Below are 17,546 nucleotides of genomic sequence, written 5' to 3' on the forward strand. Positions count from 1 at the left end.
GTAGCACTTAGCATGAAGAACGTGCCATCTGTTTCTTGGCCATATCTAACGCTGAAAGAGTTAACAAAGGGAAAGTTGTTAAACTTCAAATATGTGTAATTGCAGTTGAAATATTAGATAAGTAATCATATTGATCTCACCACTCTTAACATAGATAGGATAGAACGCGCCTGAATAACTATTTACATGTGTTACTTAAATAACTTTCTAAACATTATTCATCTTCTTTCTTACAGTTCTTCATCTAGTTCCCAGTCTATAGTATACATACCACAAGATATAGTAAGAGCTAAAGAAATTATAGCGAGTATTAACACCCTTAAAACACAAGTCAGTTACTATGCAGAACGGTTATCGAGAGCAGCCAAGGAGAGATCTGCAAATGGCCTTGAAAGAACGTTGGCGATTTTGGCAGACAAGGTAAATGGCTCTTTTTACATAGTTATTATGTTAACACATGAAAGTGCTGTCGTACCCAACTAATTACATTCTGGACTTTGCAAAGTCTCTAACTATTTGGCACCTCTCTCAAATAGCTTTTGTAAATATTCTTCTGTAAACCTACATTAAAAAAATTGATTTAGAACACTAGGCAATGGAAGAGATGGGAGCAAAAAAACTGCAGGTTCCAACATCAACTCATTGGAGTCTGAAAGGAATCAGCAGCAAGAGTTCCTAGCCATATATGAGTCATGTGTTCTTCCTACCTATAGTGACTGTAAAAACAGTAATGTCCTTTTCCATAATCACATTTAGAGCTGAAAAGGTATAATACAAAGCTTTTAAAATATACAATTTGATGTTTAATTATGGAAAGAGAAACAAATATCTCTTTTAGCTGGGACTTGAATTCTTGTCCCAAGTAAACCTTTTTCTTCAGGATGATTTAAGGTTAATGGCTCAGTTTTTAAATTTAAGCCAGTTTTATTGGCTGCTTTTTGTTTTAAGCAGCCAATAAATCTTAATGTCATATTCGGAGTATAAACAATAGGCTGATTTCTAAGTATGTTCAATTGGTGTTATTGATTTTCTAGAGATTTTTTATTTTTCCTTCATATAGACGAGACAACTGGTCACCGTTTGTGACTGTAAGTTACTGGCGAATGTAGTTGAAGCTCTTAATGCTGCCAGACCCAATTACATTGCTTCCAAATCATCCCCATCAGGAGAAACAGACCAAGTGATGCTCCGGAATGACCAAGATACCCTCATGGCTAAATGGGCAGGCAGGAACAGCCGCTCTTCCCTGCACATTAGCTGGCATGAGGAGGAATGGGTAAGTCCATGGAGAAGACCACTTATTTGAGGGTTGTTAATATTGCTTGACGATATTAATGGTAATTTAGATTTCACTAATTTGTGCAACATTTAATTGTTCGTTATTAGGTCATTTTTCCATCATTTCAGTTTCAATTACCACCAGTCTTTCAAGTTGTTCTGAATCCCAGCATATATAATTTACATTGCATTCACTGAAGATAGGAAAATTTTTTTGACGATACCATAACAAGAGATAAAACTAGGGTTATCATAGTTGGTTTGGTTTTCTAAATCTAATTGATGACAGATTCATAGAAATATAAGTGGCATTGGAGGATCCCATTCAATCTGCCACATTGTGCCAGCCTAAAATGGAGTCTGGGTTAATCTCAGTTCCTTTTCTATTGTCATGTGGTTATGGTTCTTCAAAGGTTCATCCATGTGGCTTTTGCACAAGTTGAGGAGTTCCCTCCAATCCTAAAAGCTAACTTAAATCTACACCCCCTAGTTACTGCATTTGCAGCTGAGGCGAGCAGGTTCATATTGCATACCCTATATAGGCCTATAATAACTTTACACACACCTCATTTGAAATTTCCATTAGTCTTGCTTGTTCCATAGAAAACAATCCTATCTTGAGTTATCCCCCCACAAAACTATAATTCTTCGGCCTTGCAAGACATTTTCGTAAATCTATCCCACCCTTCCTGTGGTAAGATGACTGGAAATGACCAGCTGTGTGCTAATTAATCTTTTATGCCGTTCTAGCATGACTCCTCTACACCCGCCCACCCATGTCATTGTGTGTTCTGTACTTAGCCTGTGTAAGCAAGTGCCTCTCTGACGCCTTACACAATCAATGTTATTCTACTCAATATTTCCTATTTTATTATCATAAACTTTTCCAGAGTTGTTTTTCACAGCGCTTCTCCCCGTGTGCACACAACTTGGTGTGCCTGCTACATTGTCATCTAAAGTTCTTGAGGCAATAGTATAGATCTGCTTGAGGGAAGGTTGGACAGTATACGACGAACTGAAGATTTACACAGAGAAATTTAGATGAGGATAGATGATAGAGAGTCGTGACCCTGGCATGGACTAGTTAGGTGAATAGCTTGTTTCTGTGCAGTTCATCCCATCTTTCATCTGGAAGATTTTAGTTTTTACTGGGTTCAGACATGTCTTATGTTGAACTGAAAGACAATAACAACAAACTGCTTTTAGCAATTCATAATAACTGTGACTGTCATGCAGATAAGCAACTACGCTCTGCAAAATGTTGTATATTGTTAAATGATATTGATGTGAAAAACACCAAAACTCAGATGAAAAATCATCAACCTGATGCATTAAATTCTTTTCTCTTTACAGATGCTGTCAAACCTGAGTATTTCTAGCACTTTTTTTCTCTTTAACTCCCATTGCAGCCAGTTATTTTAGTGATTGGGTCTATAACTATTTCTATTTTGTCCCCTTTTAGGAGAAAGTGTGGCTTAATGTTGATAAAAGTTTGGACTGTATTATTCAGAGAGTAGACAAACTTCTCCAGAAGGAGCGACTACGTAGCGAGAGCAGTGAAGATGTTTTTCACTGTGACACTGCCTCTGCCAGCAAGAAAGGTAACCTAGAGCATCGCGCATACTGGATAAATCCAGGGGTCTCAGATGAGAAATGTTCTCAATCTCCACCATCATGTCGTTCTTCCAATAAGAGAGCTGCGTGTGAGTGAACATTACCATTTGTTCTTCATCCTAACCCTTGGTACGTTTAGTTAAACCATTGTTCAACTTAATTGAAAACAACTCGCAGATAAGGAATCCTGATTTGAATCTAAATGAATAAAACTTTAATGCTTGACTTGATTTGTTGATAGCTGGTAGGATGCAGATTCATTCTAATTCACCAGTGAAATTACCTTTTTTGTTGGCCTCCTACCCAACCTTTTTCCAAGTTCCTATCAGAAACTATAACAGAGAAAGTATGGATTCCACTCAACATAAACAGATAGCAACTTTATGCGTTTGAATAGCCTTCAAATACAATTTTTTATTTTAAGTTGTAAAACCCATACTGCTGATAGCAACCAATCTTAGGGGGCAAAAAAATCTCACTTTTAAAGGATGGTTGCAATTATTTTCCCCTCAAATTCTTGATTTGGCAGTGTATCAAACAACTTATTTATTTTAGTTTGATTGAGATCAATCGGTTACACTTATGCAGCAAATAAATAGACTGCAATTTAAAATGTGTAATCTGCAAGTAGGAATTTTTTTTTTTGAGACATGTTACAGTAAAACTATTGATATGATACAGGTGATCCTGACACAATAAGGATAATGTCTGCAACTATTTAAAACAAAACAGTTTGTGTATTCTAACCATTCCAAATTGAATAGCCTCTTACACTGAACTTACCAAGGATTAATTTCCATTTCATTTATTTCTAATTCCAAATTTTAGTACTTTTAATAGTTTCATCATGCTTTTGCCTTTGCTTAACCTGTCCTGTTCTGCAAACTGTCTTCGTGTTTACTCTTGTTCAATGGGCAACTTCAGTTTGTTTAAATAGCAAAAGATTAATATGTAATTATGACCTCCTATCATACCTGTTTTAACATGTTTTAAATTGGTACATCCACCCATTAGTGTTGGATTTGGCCCAAGTGTGAACTCTGATAATTGGGCCACCTTGAGGGGGAAAAGGTGAAATTGTCCCTTCCACTGTAAAAAGTCTTTATTCAGTTAAACGTCAATTAAGAAAGTAGATGGAAAATTCAATTGCACAGTACAAAGATTTTATTTATAGCTTAAGAGTTTAGAGATCCAGAGTGGAAACGGGCCCTTTATCCTGCTGAGTCTGTGCCAACTAACAATTCCCTGTACACTAGATCTATCCTACATACTAGGAGCAATTTACAAAAGCCAATTGACCTGCAAACCTGCTTGTTTTTGGAATGTGAGAGGAAACCGGAGCACCCAGAGGAAACACATGCGGTCACAGGGAGAATGTACAAACTCCATATAGACAGCACCCATAGTCAGGATCGAACCCAGGTCTTTGGCGCTGTAAAGCAGCAACTCTATCACCGTGCCACCCATTATGTGTATAACTTTTTAATATACGAAGGCAAATCTTGAATTGATTTCATTTACGCACCTTGGATGAAATTCCCAGGCATAATATGTTTAAAAGCTTTCGATCAGTTCTTTAAAAATGTGTGGCCAGATGTCAGACTGCCTGTTTCCCCTTTCTAATGGCTAAAGTAGAAATGTAAATTATAAATAAAATGTGAAATCAGGTTATCAACACTCTACAGACACTTCACTACCCTAAAATTGAATTGCACCTCATTTGAGCTTCACTTATTTTTACCGCACTGACTACTGCAAACCCAAAATACTAGCTTATTATTTTTCCTCTTTTATGACACAATTCTTGCCATACCTCAAAAAAACTTCATCAATAAAATTGATGGTTTATGGAATTGCATTGTCAATGCTTACGAGAAGTCTGTGTTTCAGATCTGTGCTTGCCAATATTACTGTCTCATGCTCATAATCTGTGTGTATGTGCCTGTGTGTACTCTTTTAGTACTTGTGAATGGCAATAGCTTACAATTGTTTACAGGGTGGACTGATGCTATGACAATCCTGGAATTAATGTAACAGTGAGAAAATAAATTAATAAACCAGTAGATTAGTGTATTCAGTACCAGCCGATTCCACCTTGCTTAAACCATGGATGCCAGTTAAATGAAGGTTATTGATTATGATTACTTTGCACAATTAAATGTGCTTTGTAAATTGATGTAGCCATATTTACCTTTGTTCAAGAAAACGTCTGTCCTTTGCTGACATTAATTCCCTGTGACACCATATTATCTCCACCCTGGGTTTTGTTATATTTGTGGCCAACTATGAACTTTGAATTCCTTTGAAAAGTAAGTGATTCTATACTGTATTGTATTTAAGTTAATCTAGAGTTCTAAGCCTCGTCAAAAATTGGCAATCTTGTTTTCGTGAAAATCTCACTGACCATCAGTGTTTTTTGAGTAGTTTTAGAAATGAATGACCACTAAAGAAAACAATTGTCACTTGATATGAAAAACAGCTTTAAAGGACAAATGCTACTGCATTGACGCCCGCATGCTGTGCAATTAGGCTGCTGCCTTAGGTACTTGCTTCCACATCTGGGCATTTTTTAAAAATAAATTACATGTTTTAGAGTTAGGGTTTATACATAATTCAAGCTACAGTGTCCAAGTTACATACACATGATATCAAGGATGACATACTTGCTGGAGTCTGAAATTATTAATATGCGTTAATTTCCCAACTACCACGATTGAACATGCTTTGCTATTCCTTGATCACTTGATGGGAATTGGATTTAATGTTCTCCCCAGATCTGAAAATGTGAAAGATTAGGTGCAATTTAATAAAAATTCCAAAGATCACATGATATTCTTTTAGTTTTCTAAATGGTATTGAAGAGATCCAAATATCAACATTTAATTATTTTCTTAATTTCCTGGAATCTGTTTAATTTTTTTTATTTTCTTGGAGTCTAATTTTTTCCAACGTTAGTAGCTGAGAAAATTAATGAGTCAAATCTGCTCCCATTCTTCTTGTGCCAGAAGATTGTGCAGATTAAGTAAATCTGCCGGCTTCCTCACACCTCCAGTTTCCTACACTCAGGCCCTAATTCAAAGTCAATGTCAGGCTGTTTGCACGTTTGTCATTGAATGGGTTTTCTCCAGGTACATGGATTTCCTCCCGCATCCCAGAATCCTGTCAGGCCGTGGGTTAATTGAATGAGCTTGGAAATAATGTAAATTACTTGTAGTGCAGGTGGGATGAGAGGGCATCAGGGTGGTGGGCAGGTAGTTAATGGCATGTGAGACACATGGATTGCAGGAAAATAATATGGCAATGTGATTGCTCTGGAAACTGGCATAGACTCAGTGTGCCAACGTTGCTTCTGAATTGATGCAAGAGTGACCTTCTGCTGAAGTGCCAATTATATTTTGAGCTCCACATGTAACTGCAGTTTTTTTAATTTTCAGACTTTGTTTTGGATGAAACAAATAGGCTTCTAATGCTTATTTTTTTGTATTTGTTTTTCAGAAGAGTTACAAGGCTCAGTGAGCATTAATGTAAAACTTGCAGCTTCCTTTTCTTCAATAACACTTTAGTATATATTTTTTGAAGTGCAGAACAAAAACACCTGTATTTTATGACGGAATAAGCAGTAGAGTCAGGGATTCTTCAGAGGTGAAGTGAAGGGCAGGAATGGTGAAAGATAAACTGCATTTGAGAGTTACCCACTGGTATTAACTTATAGCAGTTGTAAATAATTACTGGCTGAGGACTTGGAGCAAATTCTGCTCGTCAATCCCCTCAGCAAAGAAAGTTGGAAAGACCTCAGGGCAAAAAAGAGGTGGAGGTTTTGATCTCTCCCACACCATTTACAAAAGCTAAAAAAAATGCCAGTGATCTCAGCAATTTCTATTCAAGGTGCATAACATTTCTCACATCTGCTCATCTGAGAAAAAGATTAAATAGAACTCTGGTCATTTGGGTTAAGTAATGGTGGAATTGGCATTGTCCAGTAACAATTCTTTTGAAATATTGTTACATGATAGTTGTGCACTGTAGGTTCAAATATTAGGTATCATTTTTCAGTCAAATGTATTGTATTTTATTCCTGTATTTTGCACCACTGATTGGAATGAAACTTTAATACACTTTGTAGTGATGAGCATTTACCCGCCAAAAACTCCTTTTTCAAAAGCCAGTTCCATGCATTTGCTTAAAATATTCGTATTGAGGTAACACTAACGTAAATACAAGATTTTAATGTTATCGTACCCATTTTGGATGTATGCCATGCCAATCAGATATATTTTCAAAAGGTGACCTCAAGTGCTAGCTGAGTGGAAAATGCCCAGGTGTAGTCATTGTTGCACCAAAATGCTCTTGCTCTCTCAATCTGGTTGCTTGCTGCTTTGTCAGCGCTGAGTGCTAAATACCTCATGATAAAGTACTCCCAACAAAAAAAAGCAAGTAGGTCTGCTTAGTAGAAAAAGTGCTGCTTCTAATCATGCATGTGCACCTCCATTTTCTGTGCAGATTGCCACTCTACTCCAGAGGAGCCCTCCGAAGGTATGTGTGTTTTCAACCCCCTCTCGCCAGCCAGTTTCTGCTTTTTTCATATCGGACCTGAGTTGCGTTAAATGCATCATGTTTTGCGCATAGATGCTTCAGCTTTGAACAATTATATTGGTCTGAACTTTTTATATCTGGAACATCAAGCTGGTATTTAATCACAATTTATGTTTTGTTATTTGGAAAATTACATTGAAAGGAATCTTTTATTCTGGAAGTACCAAACTTTATTAGATTTCACCGAAGATAAGCACAAAATGCTGTAGTATCTCGGTAGGTCAGGCAGTATCTCTGGAGAAAAAGAGTAGGCGATGATTCAGGATTGAACCTTTCTACAGGCTCTTTTGTTTTATTTTTGTTTTTATTTTCAGATAGGAATCTTCAGATTCTTCAATCTAAAGAAGAGTTTCAACCGATTCCTTTTCTCCAGAAACACTGCCTGATCTGCTGAGTTACTCCAGCATTTTATGTATATCTTCAGTGTAAACCAGCATCTGCAGTTCCTTCCCACACATTCTTTGGATTTCAGTTTATTTGCTATAAATTTCTGCAAATCAGAATTTTAGGGCAGTATGAAGAATGAAATTAATTTTGTTGCATTAAACATAGATGAGAATATCAACTATTTCTATCCCCCCCCCACCACAAGTATCACGGAGATATACTGTTGGTTATCAAAGCAGAAAATAGCAGATGCTCTAAGTAGGTCAGGCAGCATCTCTGGAAATAAATACATAGTTAATATTTCAGATTGATGGCTCCTCTTCAGAACCCTGACTTGTTTGCTGTGTTTTCAGAATTTTTTATTGCAGATATCCAGCACCAGGGTTTTTACATTTTCAGTCTATTGGTTATGGTAGAAAACTGGTATCAACTACTAGAAGTAGTAATCCCATCATGATGTGTGAAGTAATTGATGTCAATAACTATAGTGTTGTGGGTATGTAACACAAAAAAATGACCGAATGCTCCTAATTTGTTGGGGGGTAAAAAACAACTAAAAATGTTTAAGAAAAGGAAAATATTATTTCTATTTGACCTAACGCTCCTGTGTGTAGTTCCATAACATTTGGTTGACTCAATGCCTTTATGATGTACAAGTGTACAACTTTCACTTGCTGATAAATATCTGAAATTCATAAGAACAGGTGTCGATCATTTATCTCCCCAAATCCATTCCAATTTAAGATTGCGCCTGTCTGTGGCGACGTGTTGCAAGCAGCACAACAGAAAATAATCAAATATAGCAGTTCTGAGCTTGCCTGGGTAAAAGAAACAGCACAAATCAGTGCTGTAAGTGTCATTTATTATATAGTGTACAATTATAATTTTCTATTTTCACGTTCTGTTGTGCTGCTGCAAGTAAGAATTTCATTGTTCTGTCTGGGACATATAAAACCACTCCCCTCTCACTCTCTCACTCTCCTTCTCCCCTTCCCTCTCTCTCTTCCCTCTCTCCCCCCTCTAAAAAGTAATAGTTAACGTGGCATAATTTCAGGTTTGTGTAAGAGATTCCAACTTTGGGCTTTTGGTTTGTAATTTCAAACCTGATGACCAGGCTCTGTAATTTAAAACGATGCATCAGACTGTTGGAAATTAACTTTTTGCCAAGCACATTAGTTGTTAGTGTTTTCCCATCATCAATCTAGTCAGTCCATGACTGTTGTGTTCCCTAAAATTTAGAATAGTAGGATTATTGCCAATTCACCATTTATAATTCATTACTTCTGTCGAGAGAGTTAATATCCTCTCCCTTTTGTCAGCAGACATGGGGAGTTTAGCAGGGCACCCGGTACAAGAGTCCTAGTCATTTATATATCTCATGAATAGGTGTAGTGCCTGCATATCCTAGCAACATATCACCTGTCAACACCTGTTTGAATACTTGCCCATTATCTTTTTTCTGTCTCATGCTCAGCAAATTCCCAAATGGTCAAAGGAAATATACCTTTCTTAAAAATAATTTATCCGAATCTAAAGAACAATAGGAAAACATTCTGATACATTGGTATCTTTAAGTAAAAGTGACTTGCAAGTAGCTTTTTTAAGTGATGTTAAGTGAAGGTGATAGGTTGTTTAGAGATACAGCATGGAAACAAATTATTCGGCCCACCGACTCCACACCGACTATCGATTGACCATTGACGCTAGTTCGGTGTTATCCCTCTTTCGCATCCAATCTCTACACATTAGGAGGAATTTACAGAGGCTAATTAACCTTCACTTGCATGTCTTTGGGATGTGTGAGGAAACAGGAGCACCTGTAGAATATGCACACGGTCACAGGAAGAACGAACAAACTCCACACAGACAGCAGACTCAGGGTTGAACCTCGGTCAGCAGCTGCGCCACATGTGGTGCCACCCTTGTGATCAGAAATAATGGAAAGATGGCTGGAAATTAGCTTGTAAGAAATCCCTTAAAATGGCATAATATTAACTCTTGGTGCTTAATTAGACATCTCATGCTCACAGGTTGTTATGCTATACTGTTCTAGTAAGTGTTTTATAAAAAAAATACAATATTGTTGCCATTATTGTAGGAAATAATTGTTTTGTTAGTTAAAATGTGAAATTATTGAAAGTTGTCTGGTTAATTTGATTAACAATACCATTGTTAATTCAGGATCAACCCTTAAATAACAATATTTAAAAAAACTGCATTGCAAGAGAAATGAGCTCAGAAGATGATGACCTGTGAATATTGCTTAACAAACTTATGAAGTACCCTTTTACATTTTTAAGCCATAGCTGAAGCATCACGAAATACAAGGTTTAATGTCTGAAATTACTCCATGTTAAGGAATGACTACGCCTGTGATCTTTAAATGCTGACTATATTTTGTAATGAATGTACTAGCCAAACTACCATATTGAATGTGCATGTGAGCAAAGCAGGATCTCTAATGACTTCCTGCTTCCAAATGCCAAAATGTGCTACTTTGCAGTGTTTTACTGAGACATCAATTCATAAAATACAAGCAGAAGTAGACTTCACCCTGGTGAGCTGTAAAATGGTGTAATTTCCCCTTATTTTGGGCTATTAGATATAGCTGGTTGATAACTCTTAAATTTGATTCTTCAAATTTTCCCTAAAGAAAGGGAGTCGAACATTTGAGTCATAGGATCCTGCTGCTTCTGAGAGTTCTTTGTTTTCTCCTACATTGGTATTGAGAATAATTATTCTTTTTCTGTTTGATAGGTGAGTGGAGTGAAGCACTTTATCCTTTGCTGATGACACTCACGGACTGTGTAGCCATGATGAGTGATAAAGCAAAGAAAGCAATGGTTTTTCTCCTGATGCAAGATAGCGCCCCTACTATAGCAATGGACTTGACCATCCAGCACCGTAGAGATGTGGTCTTCTGTCAGACTGTAAGTTTGTGTACAAGTGCAGCTCTTGTTATCTCTTATGATTAAACATAGAAAATAGGTACAGGAGTAGGCCATTCGGCCCTTCGAGCCTGCACCGCCATTCAATATGATCATGGCTGATCATCCAACTCAGTATCCTGTACCTGCCTTCTCTCCATACCCCCTGATCCCTTTAGCCACAAGGGCCACATCTAACACCCTCTTAAATATAGCCAATGAACTGGCCTCAACTACCTTCTGTGGCAGAGAATTCCACAGATTCACCACTCCCTGTGTGAAAAATGTTTTTCTCAACTCGGTCCTAAAAGACTTCCCCCTTATCCTTAAACTGTGACCCCTTGTTCTGGACTTCCCCAACAATCTTCCTGCATCTAGCCTGTCCAACGTTTGTATGTTTCTATAAGATCCCCCTAAATTCTAACGAGTACAAGCCGAGTCTATCCAGTCTTTCTTCATATGAAAGTCCTGACATCCCAGGAATCAGTCTTAATTTCAATTAAGCCAAAATGCTATGTCCTACAGCAGCTTTTCAAAAGTATGTCCTACCATCTAAGATCTGCAAGCTCCTTTCACCCAATGCTGTAAAATAACCAGTTGCAGTAGACTGTAGAAGGCCTGGTATAGTTACAGAACCTCGTAGTTAGCTGCTTCAAAAGAAAGCTCATTCATTGTAGCCACCGTCTGCTGTTTTCTGGTACTCCGAGCCAAAAAAAATGTAGCCATAAATGTTCAGAAAAGTAATGGTTTAAACAAAACCTTAGGATTAATTTCTACTTGAGGAAATTTTTTGTAAAAGCTGAACAAAAAGACTGAATTTTAAGAGATCTTTAGTTGAGGGAAAAAAAACCCAGATGAAGCCACATGTGCTCTAGTCTCTCAAGCTTTAAGTCCAGTATTGACAATGTTGCTGCAGTATTGAAGGTACAGTGCTTCAAAATGCCTGTTAAGCAGTTAGATACAGTTAACTCTCGTTATAACGGATGGTGGGGGGGGATGGTGTCCTTTATTGTCGATTGCCAGTAAGGGTTTTCCCTCATTGACATCACTGCCTGGGTCTCGGTTAGAATCATGGAGTCCCCGTCACTGAGAGCCCAGTGGGGTTCACCTCACTCACCACGCCACCACCATGTCCAGCGCAGCTGGGGAACGCCAATAACTACCTCCCCTGCTGCTGATTCCCACATTCATGGATTGAGGACAACATAGGAGGTCTGGTGTGGCAGGGTGAGGAAACCCCATCAGGATCTAAGTGAAAAACCCTCGACCCACTGCCCACCTGGAGTTCAGGGCGAGTGGACCGACCTTAAACATTAACTCCGTTTCTCCTTCCAAAGGCGCTGGCTAATCTACTAAGTGTGCTATCAACGAAAATTATTTTTTTTTGCTGACCACTAAAGGCTGTCCGTCATTTTGTTTAACAGAGTGGTATTGCACAAGTGCCGATTGAAACATTTTTTTATCGATAACCACCCCCCCCCCCCCCCCCCCCCCCCGAACACAATCAGTCTCAATACTAGAGGTCACGAACTAAAACGTCACCTATCCATGTTCAAAGCAATTGCTTGTCATTGTCAATGGCTTCCTACAGTGTAACTAGCAGCTTGTGTGCTTAAAGACTCAGTAGTGACGGATTAGTATTGGAACGCTCCATCCACCATAACCAAAACCGTTCTAAAGAGGTCCATAATAACGAGGTCTTCTTATCGAGTCCACATCACAAGATTAGAAATTGTTCAGGCAGAGCTGAACACACTTCTCAACATCTGCATTCAATAGCTTCTTGCGCTTCTTGTGCGTAGTGGGGGAAAGATTGGTGGAAACAGGGTCGCGACGTGAACGCTCTTTCCTTGACCCCTTAACGAGGTGACACTGTGTGTGAAAGGTGCTGAAAGATAGCATAGCTTCACCAGTTGAGTTGTTTTGGATGCAAATATTTTGAATGTCGTACTTTCCACTTGTTCTTTTGGATATTTTATTTTCTTTCATAAAATAAAGTTGCGGTATTTCTCTTGAACAATTTAACAGGTAATATGTTTGATGTTCTTGCTAAAACAACGAAGGTTTTTATAAGGGGCATCTTAGTCAATCTTGCTGGTTTACTTTCAACAAAGAGCAGTTCAAAAGTGAATGTAAATGTGTTAAAGAACAAAAAAGAAAATATTATTTAAAAACCTTTAAAAGCATTGGACAACATCTGATTGCGTTCATGTTTTCACAAATCTTCATCCCTCTTCACCTTTTGCTTCGCTCTAGCTAACAGCCCTTATCTGTGGGTTTATCATTAAACTAAGAAACTGCCTTCGTGATGATGGATATTTGCGCCAGCTTTACACTATTGGCTTGTTAGCACAATTTGAAGGTCTTCTAAGCACATATGGTAAGATGGTCATTAGATACTTATGCTGTGCCTCTTTCCATGTTTGATGCATTCTGAACTCCATTTGTCAAAAGTAAAGTTTTCTTGCTCCGAAATGTTTGTTGCATTGGTTTCATGCTTTCTATTACATAGAGGATTATGATACAGTGACATAAGATTGCCCATCTCCTCATTAAGTATGATCCTTTGTCCGTGAAATGTTATCATAATTATATTTTGTATGCAAAGCACTTAGTGTTGGAGTAACTCAGTGGGTCAGGCAGCATTTGTGGAGGGAATGGAAAGGCGATGTTTCGAGTTGGGACTATTCTTAGACTGACTGTAGTAGGGCGAAGAAAGCTGGAAAGAAGGTGGGAGTAGGAACAATCCTAGCAAGTGATATGTGTAAGAAGGAACTGCAGATGCTGGTTTAAACCGAAGATAGACACAAATTCCTCCGAAATTCCCGCCACCTCCAACGGGATCCCATCACTGGCCACATTTTCCCGTCTCCACCCCTTTCTGCCTTCCGCAGAGACTGTTCCATCTGCACCTCCCTGGTTAACTCATCCATTCCCACCCAAACCACCCCCTCCCCAGGTACCTTCCGCTGCAACCGCAGAAGATGCAACACCTGTCGCTATACCTCCTCCCTCATCTCTGTCCAGGGACCCCGACAGTCCTTTAGATTAGGCAGAGGTTCACTTGCACCTCCTCCAACCTCATCTACTGTATCCGTTGTTCAAGATGTGGACTCTTATACATCGACGAGACCAAGCGCAGACTGGGCGATCGTTTTGCGGAACACCTTCGCTCAGCCCGCCTGAACAAACCTGATCTCCCGGTTGCTGGACACTTTAATTCTCCTGCTCATTCCTATACAGACCTTTCTGTCCTCGGTCTCCTCCATTGTCAGAGTGAGGTTAAACGCAAATTGGAGGAACAGCATCTCATATTTCGCTTGGGCAGCTTACAGCCCAGTGGTATGAATACTGATTTCTCTCACCAGGTAGACAATGCTTATAATGGCCTGATTCCTTTATCATCCCTACTATTTTCCACATCTTTCATTCATTGTTCTTTATCTCTCCACATCACCGTCCGTATCTCTCGTTTCCCTTATCCCTAACCAGTCTGAAGAAGGGTCTCGACCCGAAACGTCACCCATTCCTTCTTTCCAGAGATGCTGCCTGTTCCGCTGAGCTCCTCCAGCCTTTTGTGTCTATCCTAGCAAGTGAGAGGTGATTACAGGTGAGGGGAGGGGTTGATTGGCAGATGGGTGGAGTAAGTGACAAAGACTGAAGACTGAAAATGAGAAGGATGTCAGATAAGGGGAGAGAAATGTAAAGCAAGAGGGAGGGATATGGACAGGTAACGGGGGGGGGGGCTGGTAACAACACTCAGGAGGTGTTAGGGGAATGAAAGAGATGTGTGAAACTGGGAGAAATGGGTACACACGGGACTTGAGGTGGTGGGGGCACAGGAAAGATGGGGGTTATTTATTAACATTAGAGAATTCAATGTTCATTGTTATTTTATGCTGTTATATATCATGTTTTGAATAATCCAATATTTGGGATATCCTCTAATTGTTGACCTAGATCTCGTTTGTTGTTTTAAGCAATTTGAATATAAGCAAGGTAAGTTTTTTCTGAAAACTTTTTTTTAAATCGCCTGTAAGCAAGTCTATTTATTTTAAGTGATCACATTCTCATTCCTTTCCAGTGTATTTGACCTTGATAACATCGGTCAATTTTGCCCTGGTTTCAAAAGCTTCTGATCTGTCCCACAATAGGTCCAATGATCTTCTAAGTGCCAATAGTGCAGGAGATAACAATAGGAATTTGTTGCTAGTGTAGCAGGGCTATGGCATATCTTATGACTGTGAACTTTTAAAATTACATGATCTAGTTGTCTTTGGCCAGTTTGCGATCATTTAGTAAACGTGGATAAATGCTTTTTTTGACTGGTAAATTACAAATTTGCAAAAGAAGGTCTGAGAGCAACAATTAATATCTTTGCAACTTATGTAGGGGAGGAACTCGCTATGCTGGAAGATATGAGCACAGGAATATCAGATTTACGGAATGTAACATTCAAGGTAATCCAGGCTATGTCTACTTCATCAGTTGACATGCTGCCGGTTATTACTGGAAATCGGTGAGTAGGATAGAATCTTTTACTCCTTTTGTAACGATTGCCAAACAAGAGTCAAGAGTGTTTTATTGTCATATGTCCTGAAACGGAACAATGAAATTCTTACTTGCAACAGCACAACAGATATGTAAAGGTATACACCGTCATAAACAACAAAACGGAAGTTCAGTATATTCAAAAAACAAATAATAATACTGCAAAGACCAAAAAAGTGCCCCCAAGTCTATGTAGTTCAGAGCTTAGTTGGAGTTTGTAGTGTTCAATAGCCTGTTGGTTGTTGGGAAGAACGGATTAGTAAATGGGATTGGCATAGATGGGCATCACCTATTTCAATGAGGAATAGTGAGTCTAGGTTGCCATAGATGGCCCAACCCAGGTGACTTGTGTGCTAATCACAGAGTGGATCTGCAATCATGTATTACAATCAATCCACTCTTTTAAATCTCTATTTCAACAGCAACATTTCTTATTCATCTTATTCCCTTTATCATGTATCTACACTGGATAGCTCGACTGTGATCATGTATTGTCTTTCTGCTAACTAGTTAGCATGCAACAAAAGCTTTTCACTGTACCTTGGTACATGTGACAATAAACTAAACTCAGGTTAATTAACAATTGGTTCTGCTCCTCTAGTATTTAGTCATATTTAGCATTTCTTTAAGCTTTTCCTTCTCCAGAGTGTTATTATTCAATTGATGTTGATTACACCAACAATGACATATTTAAAATGTCACCTTCTAATATTTTTTAGTTATGCCCTGTTTATGATTCTGTTCTGAAAGAACAACAAAGATCTTGTGTGCAATTAACAAGTTTCACAAGTAAATAAATCTACGTTCACCTTTTCAGAGATGGATTTAATGTGCGGATTCCACTGCCAGGCGCAATGTTTGATGCCTTACCTCGGGAAATACAGAGTGGAATGTTACTTCGAGTGCAACCTGTGCTATTTAACGTGGGAATCAATGAGCAACAAACACTTGCTGAAAAGTAAGTATTATCGACTAATTCGACAGTGACGTGTGAACAAATCACAAAAGTCAGTTTACTAAAAGTCTAAAATACAAGCAGAAATCGCGTGTTACATTGAGTGTTTTTTGAAATGTAAACTGGCTCTGGTCAAAAGGTCATTGACAAAACACGCAATGTATTTTTAAACTTAAGATGGACACAAAGTGTTGGAGTGAAGAAGGGCTGTAGAAGAGTCCTGACCCAAAATATCACTCATTATTTTTCTCTAGAGATGCTGCCTGACCCGCTGAATTACCCCAGCACATGGTATAAACCAGCATCTGCAGTTCTTTGTTTCTATATTCTATATTTTGAAACTTTTCAGGTCATAATGGAGCTAACGAGCTAGTCAACAAATCATTTATTTTATTTATATATGTCCTACATTTATCAGATAATAATGTATCCAGCCAAATATATACTCAAGCGAGTGAATTAATCCAATGTAGTAGATGTGCCCACAAAGTTACCTCAATTTTTAAAAAAAGTACTTATAATCATTGGTACTCGCTTGGTAGCCAATATCTCTCCAAACATAATTATGATTGGTGGTATTCTTTTTGTGGAATTTTGATGAATCTTTTTCATTGAAATAAATTTAGACAATAGGTGCAGAAGTAGGCCATGCAGCCCTTCACTGTGATCATGGCTGATCATCCACAATCAGTACCCCGTTCCTGCCTTCTCCCCATATCCCTTGACTCCGCTTTCTTTAAGAGCTCTATCTAACTCTCTTGAAAGCATCCAGAGAATCGGCCTCCACTGCTTCTGAGGCAGAGAATTCCACAGATTCACAACTTTCTGGGTGAAAAAGTTTTTCCTCATCTCCGTTCTAAATGACCTACCCCTTATTCTTAAACTGTGCCCCCTGGTTCTGCACTCCCCCAACATCGGGAAAATGTTTCCTGCCTCTAGTGTTTCCAATCCCTTAATAATCTTATCAACGGTGGAAAGTGTCAAGAACTTCAAATCCTGGGCGTGCATATTTCTGAAGATCTCTCCTGGTCCCAGTACACTGATGCAATCATAAACAAAGCACATCAGTGCCTCTACTTCCTGAGAAGATTACGGAGAGTCGGTATGTCAAGGAGGACTCTCTTTAACTTCTACAGTGCACAGTAGAGAGCATGCTGACCGGTTGCATCGTGGCTTGGTATGACAACCTGAGCGTCCAGGAGCGGAAAAGGCTGCAAAAAGTTGTAAACACTGCCCAGTCC

General features: G+C 38.7%; 1 protein-coding gene across 11 annotated transcripts in view; it reads left to right on the forward strand.

Moving 5' to 3' along the window:
- Positions 1-17,546, forward strand: part of inpp4a (inositol polyphosphate-4-phosphatase type I A) — a 161,596-nt gene that overhangs the window by 122,896 nt on the left and 21,154 nt on the right. For 7 of the 11 annotated variants that reach the window (XM_033023231.1, XM_033023232.1, XM_033023229.1 and 4 more), the window contains 8 exons: positions 237-420; positions 1,061-1,276; positions 2,741-2,981; positions 7,393-7,425; positions 10,630-10,802; positions 13,056-13,179; positions 15,192-15,318; positions 16,168-16,308. In XM_033023231.1, coding sequence (XP_032879122.1) covers positions 237-420; positions 1,061-1,276; positions 2,741-2,981; positions 7,393-7,425; positions 10,630-10,802; positions 13,056-13,179; positions 15,192-15,318; positions 16,168-16,308 — 1,239 coding nt within the window. The remainder of the gene's footprint in view (positions 1-236; positions 421-1,060; positions 1,277-2,740; positions 2,982-7,392; positions 7,426-10,629; positions 10,803-13,055; positions 13,180-15,191; positions 15,319-16,167; positions 16,309-17,546) is intronic. The other 4 variants (XM_033023235.1, XM_033023237.1, XM_033023238.1 and 1 more) reach the window with 2 other exon arrangements.

The sequence above is a fragment of the Amblyraja radiata genome, chromosome 6 (genome assembly GCF_010909765.2).
Source record: "Amblyraja radiata isolate CabotCenter1 chromosome 6, sAmbRad1.1.pri, whole genome shotgun sequence".
Taxonomy (NCBI): domain Eukaryota; kingdom Metazoa; phylum Chordata; class Chondrichthyes; order Rajiformes; family Rajidae; genus Amblyraja; species Amblyraja radiata.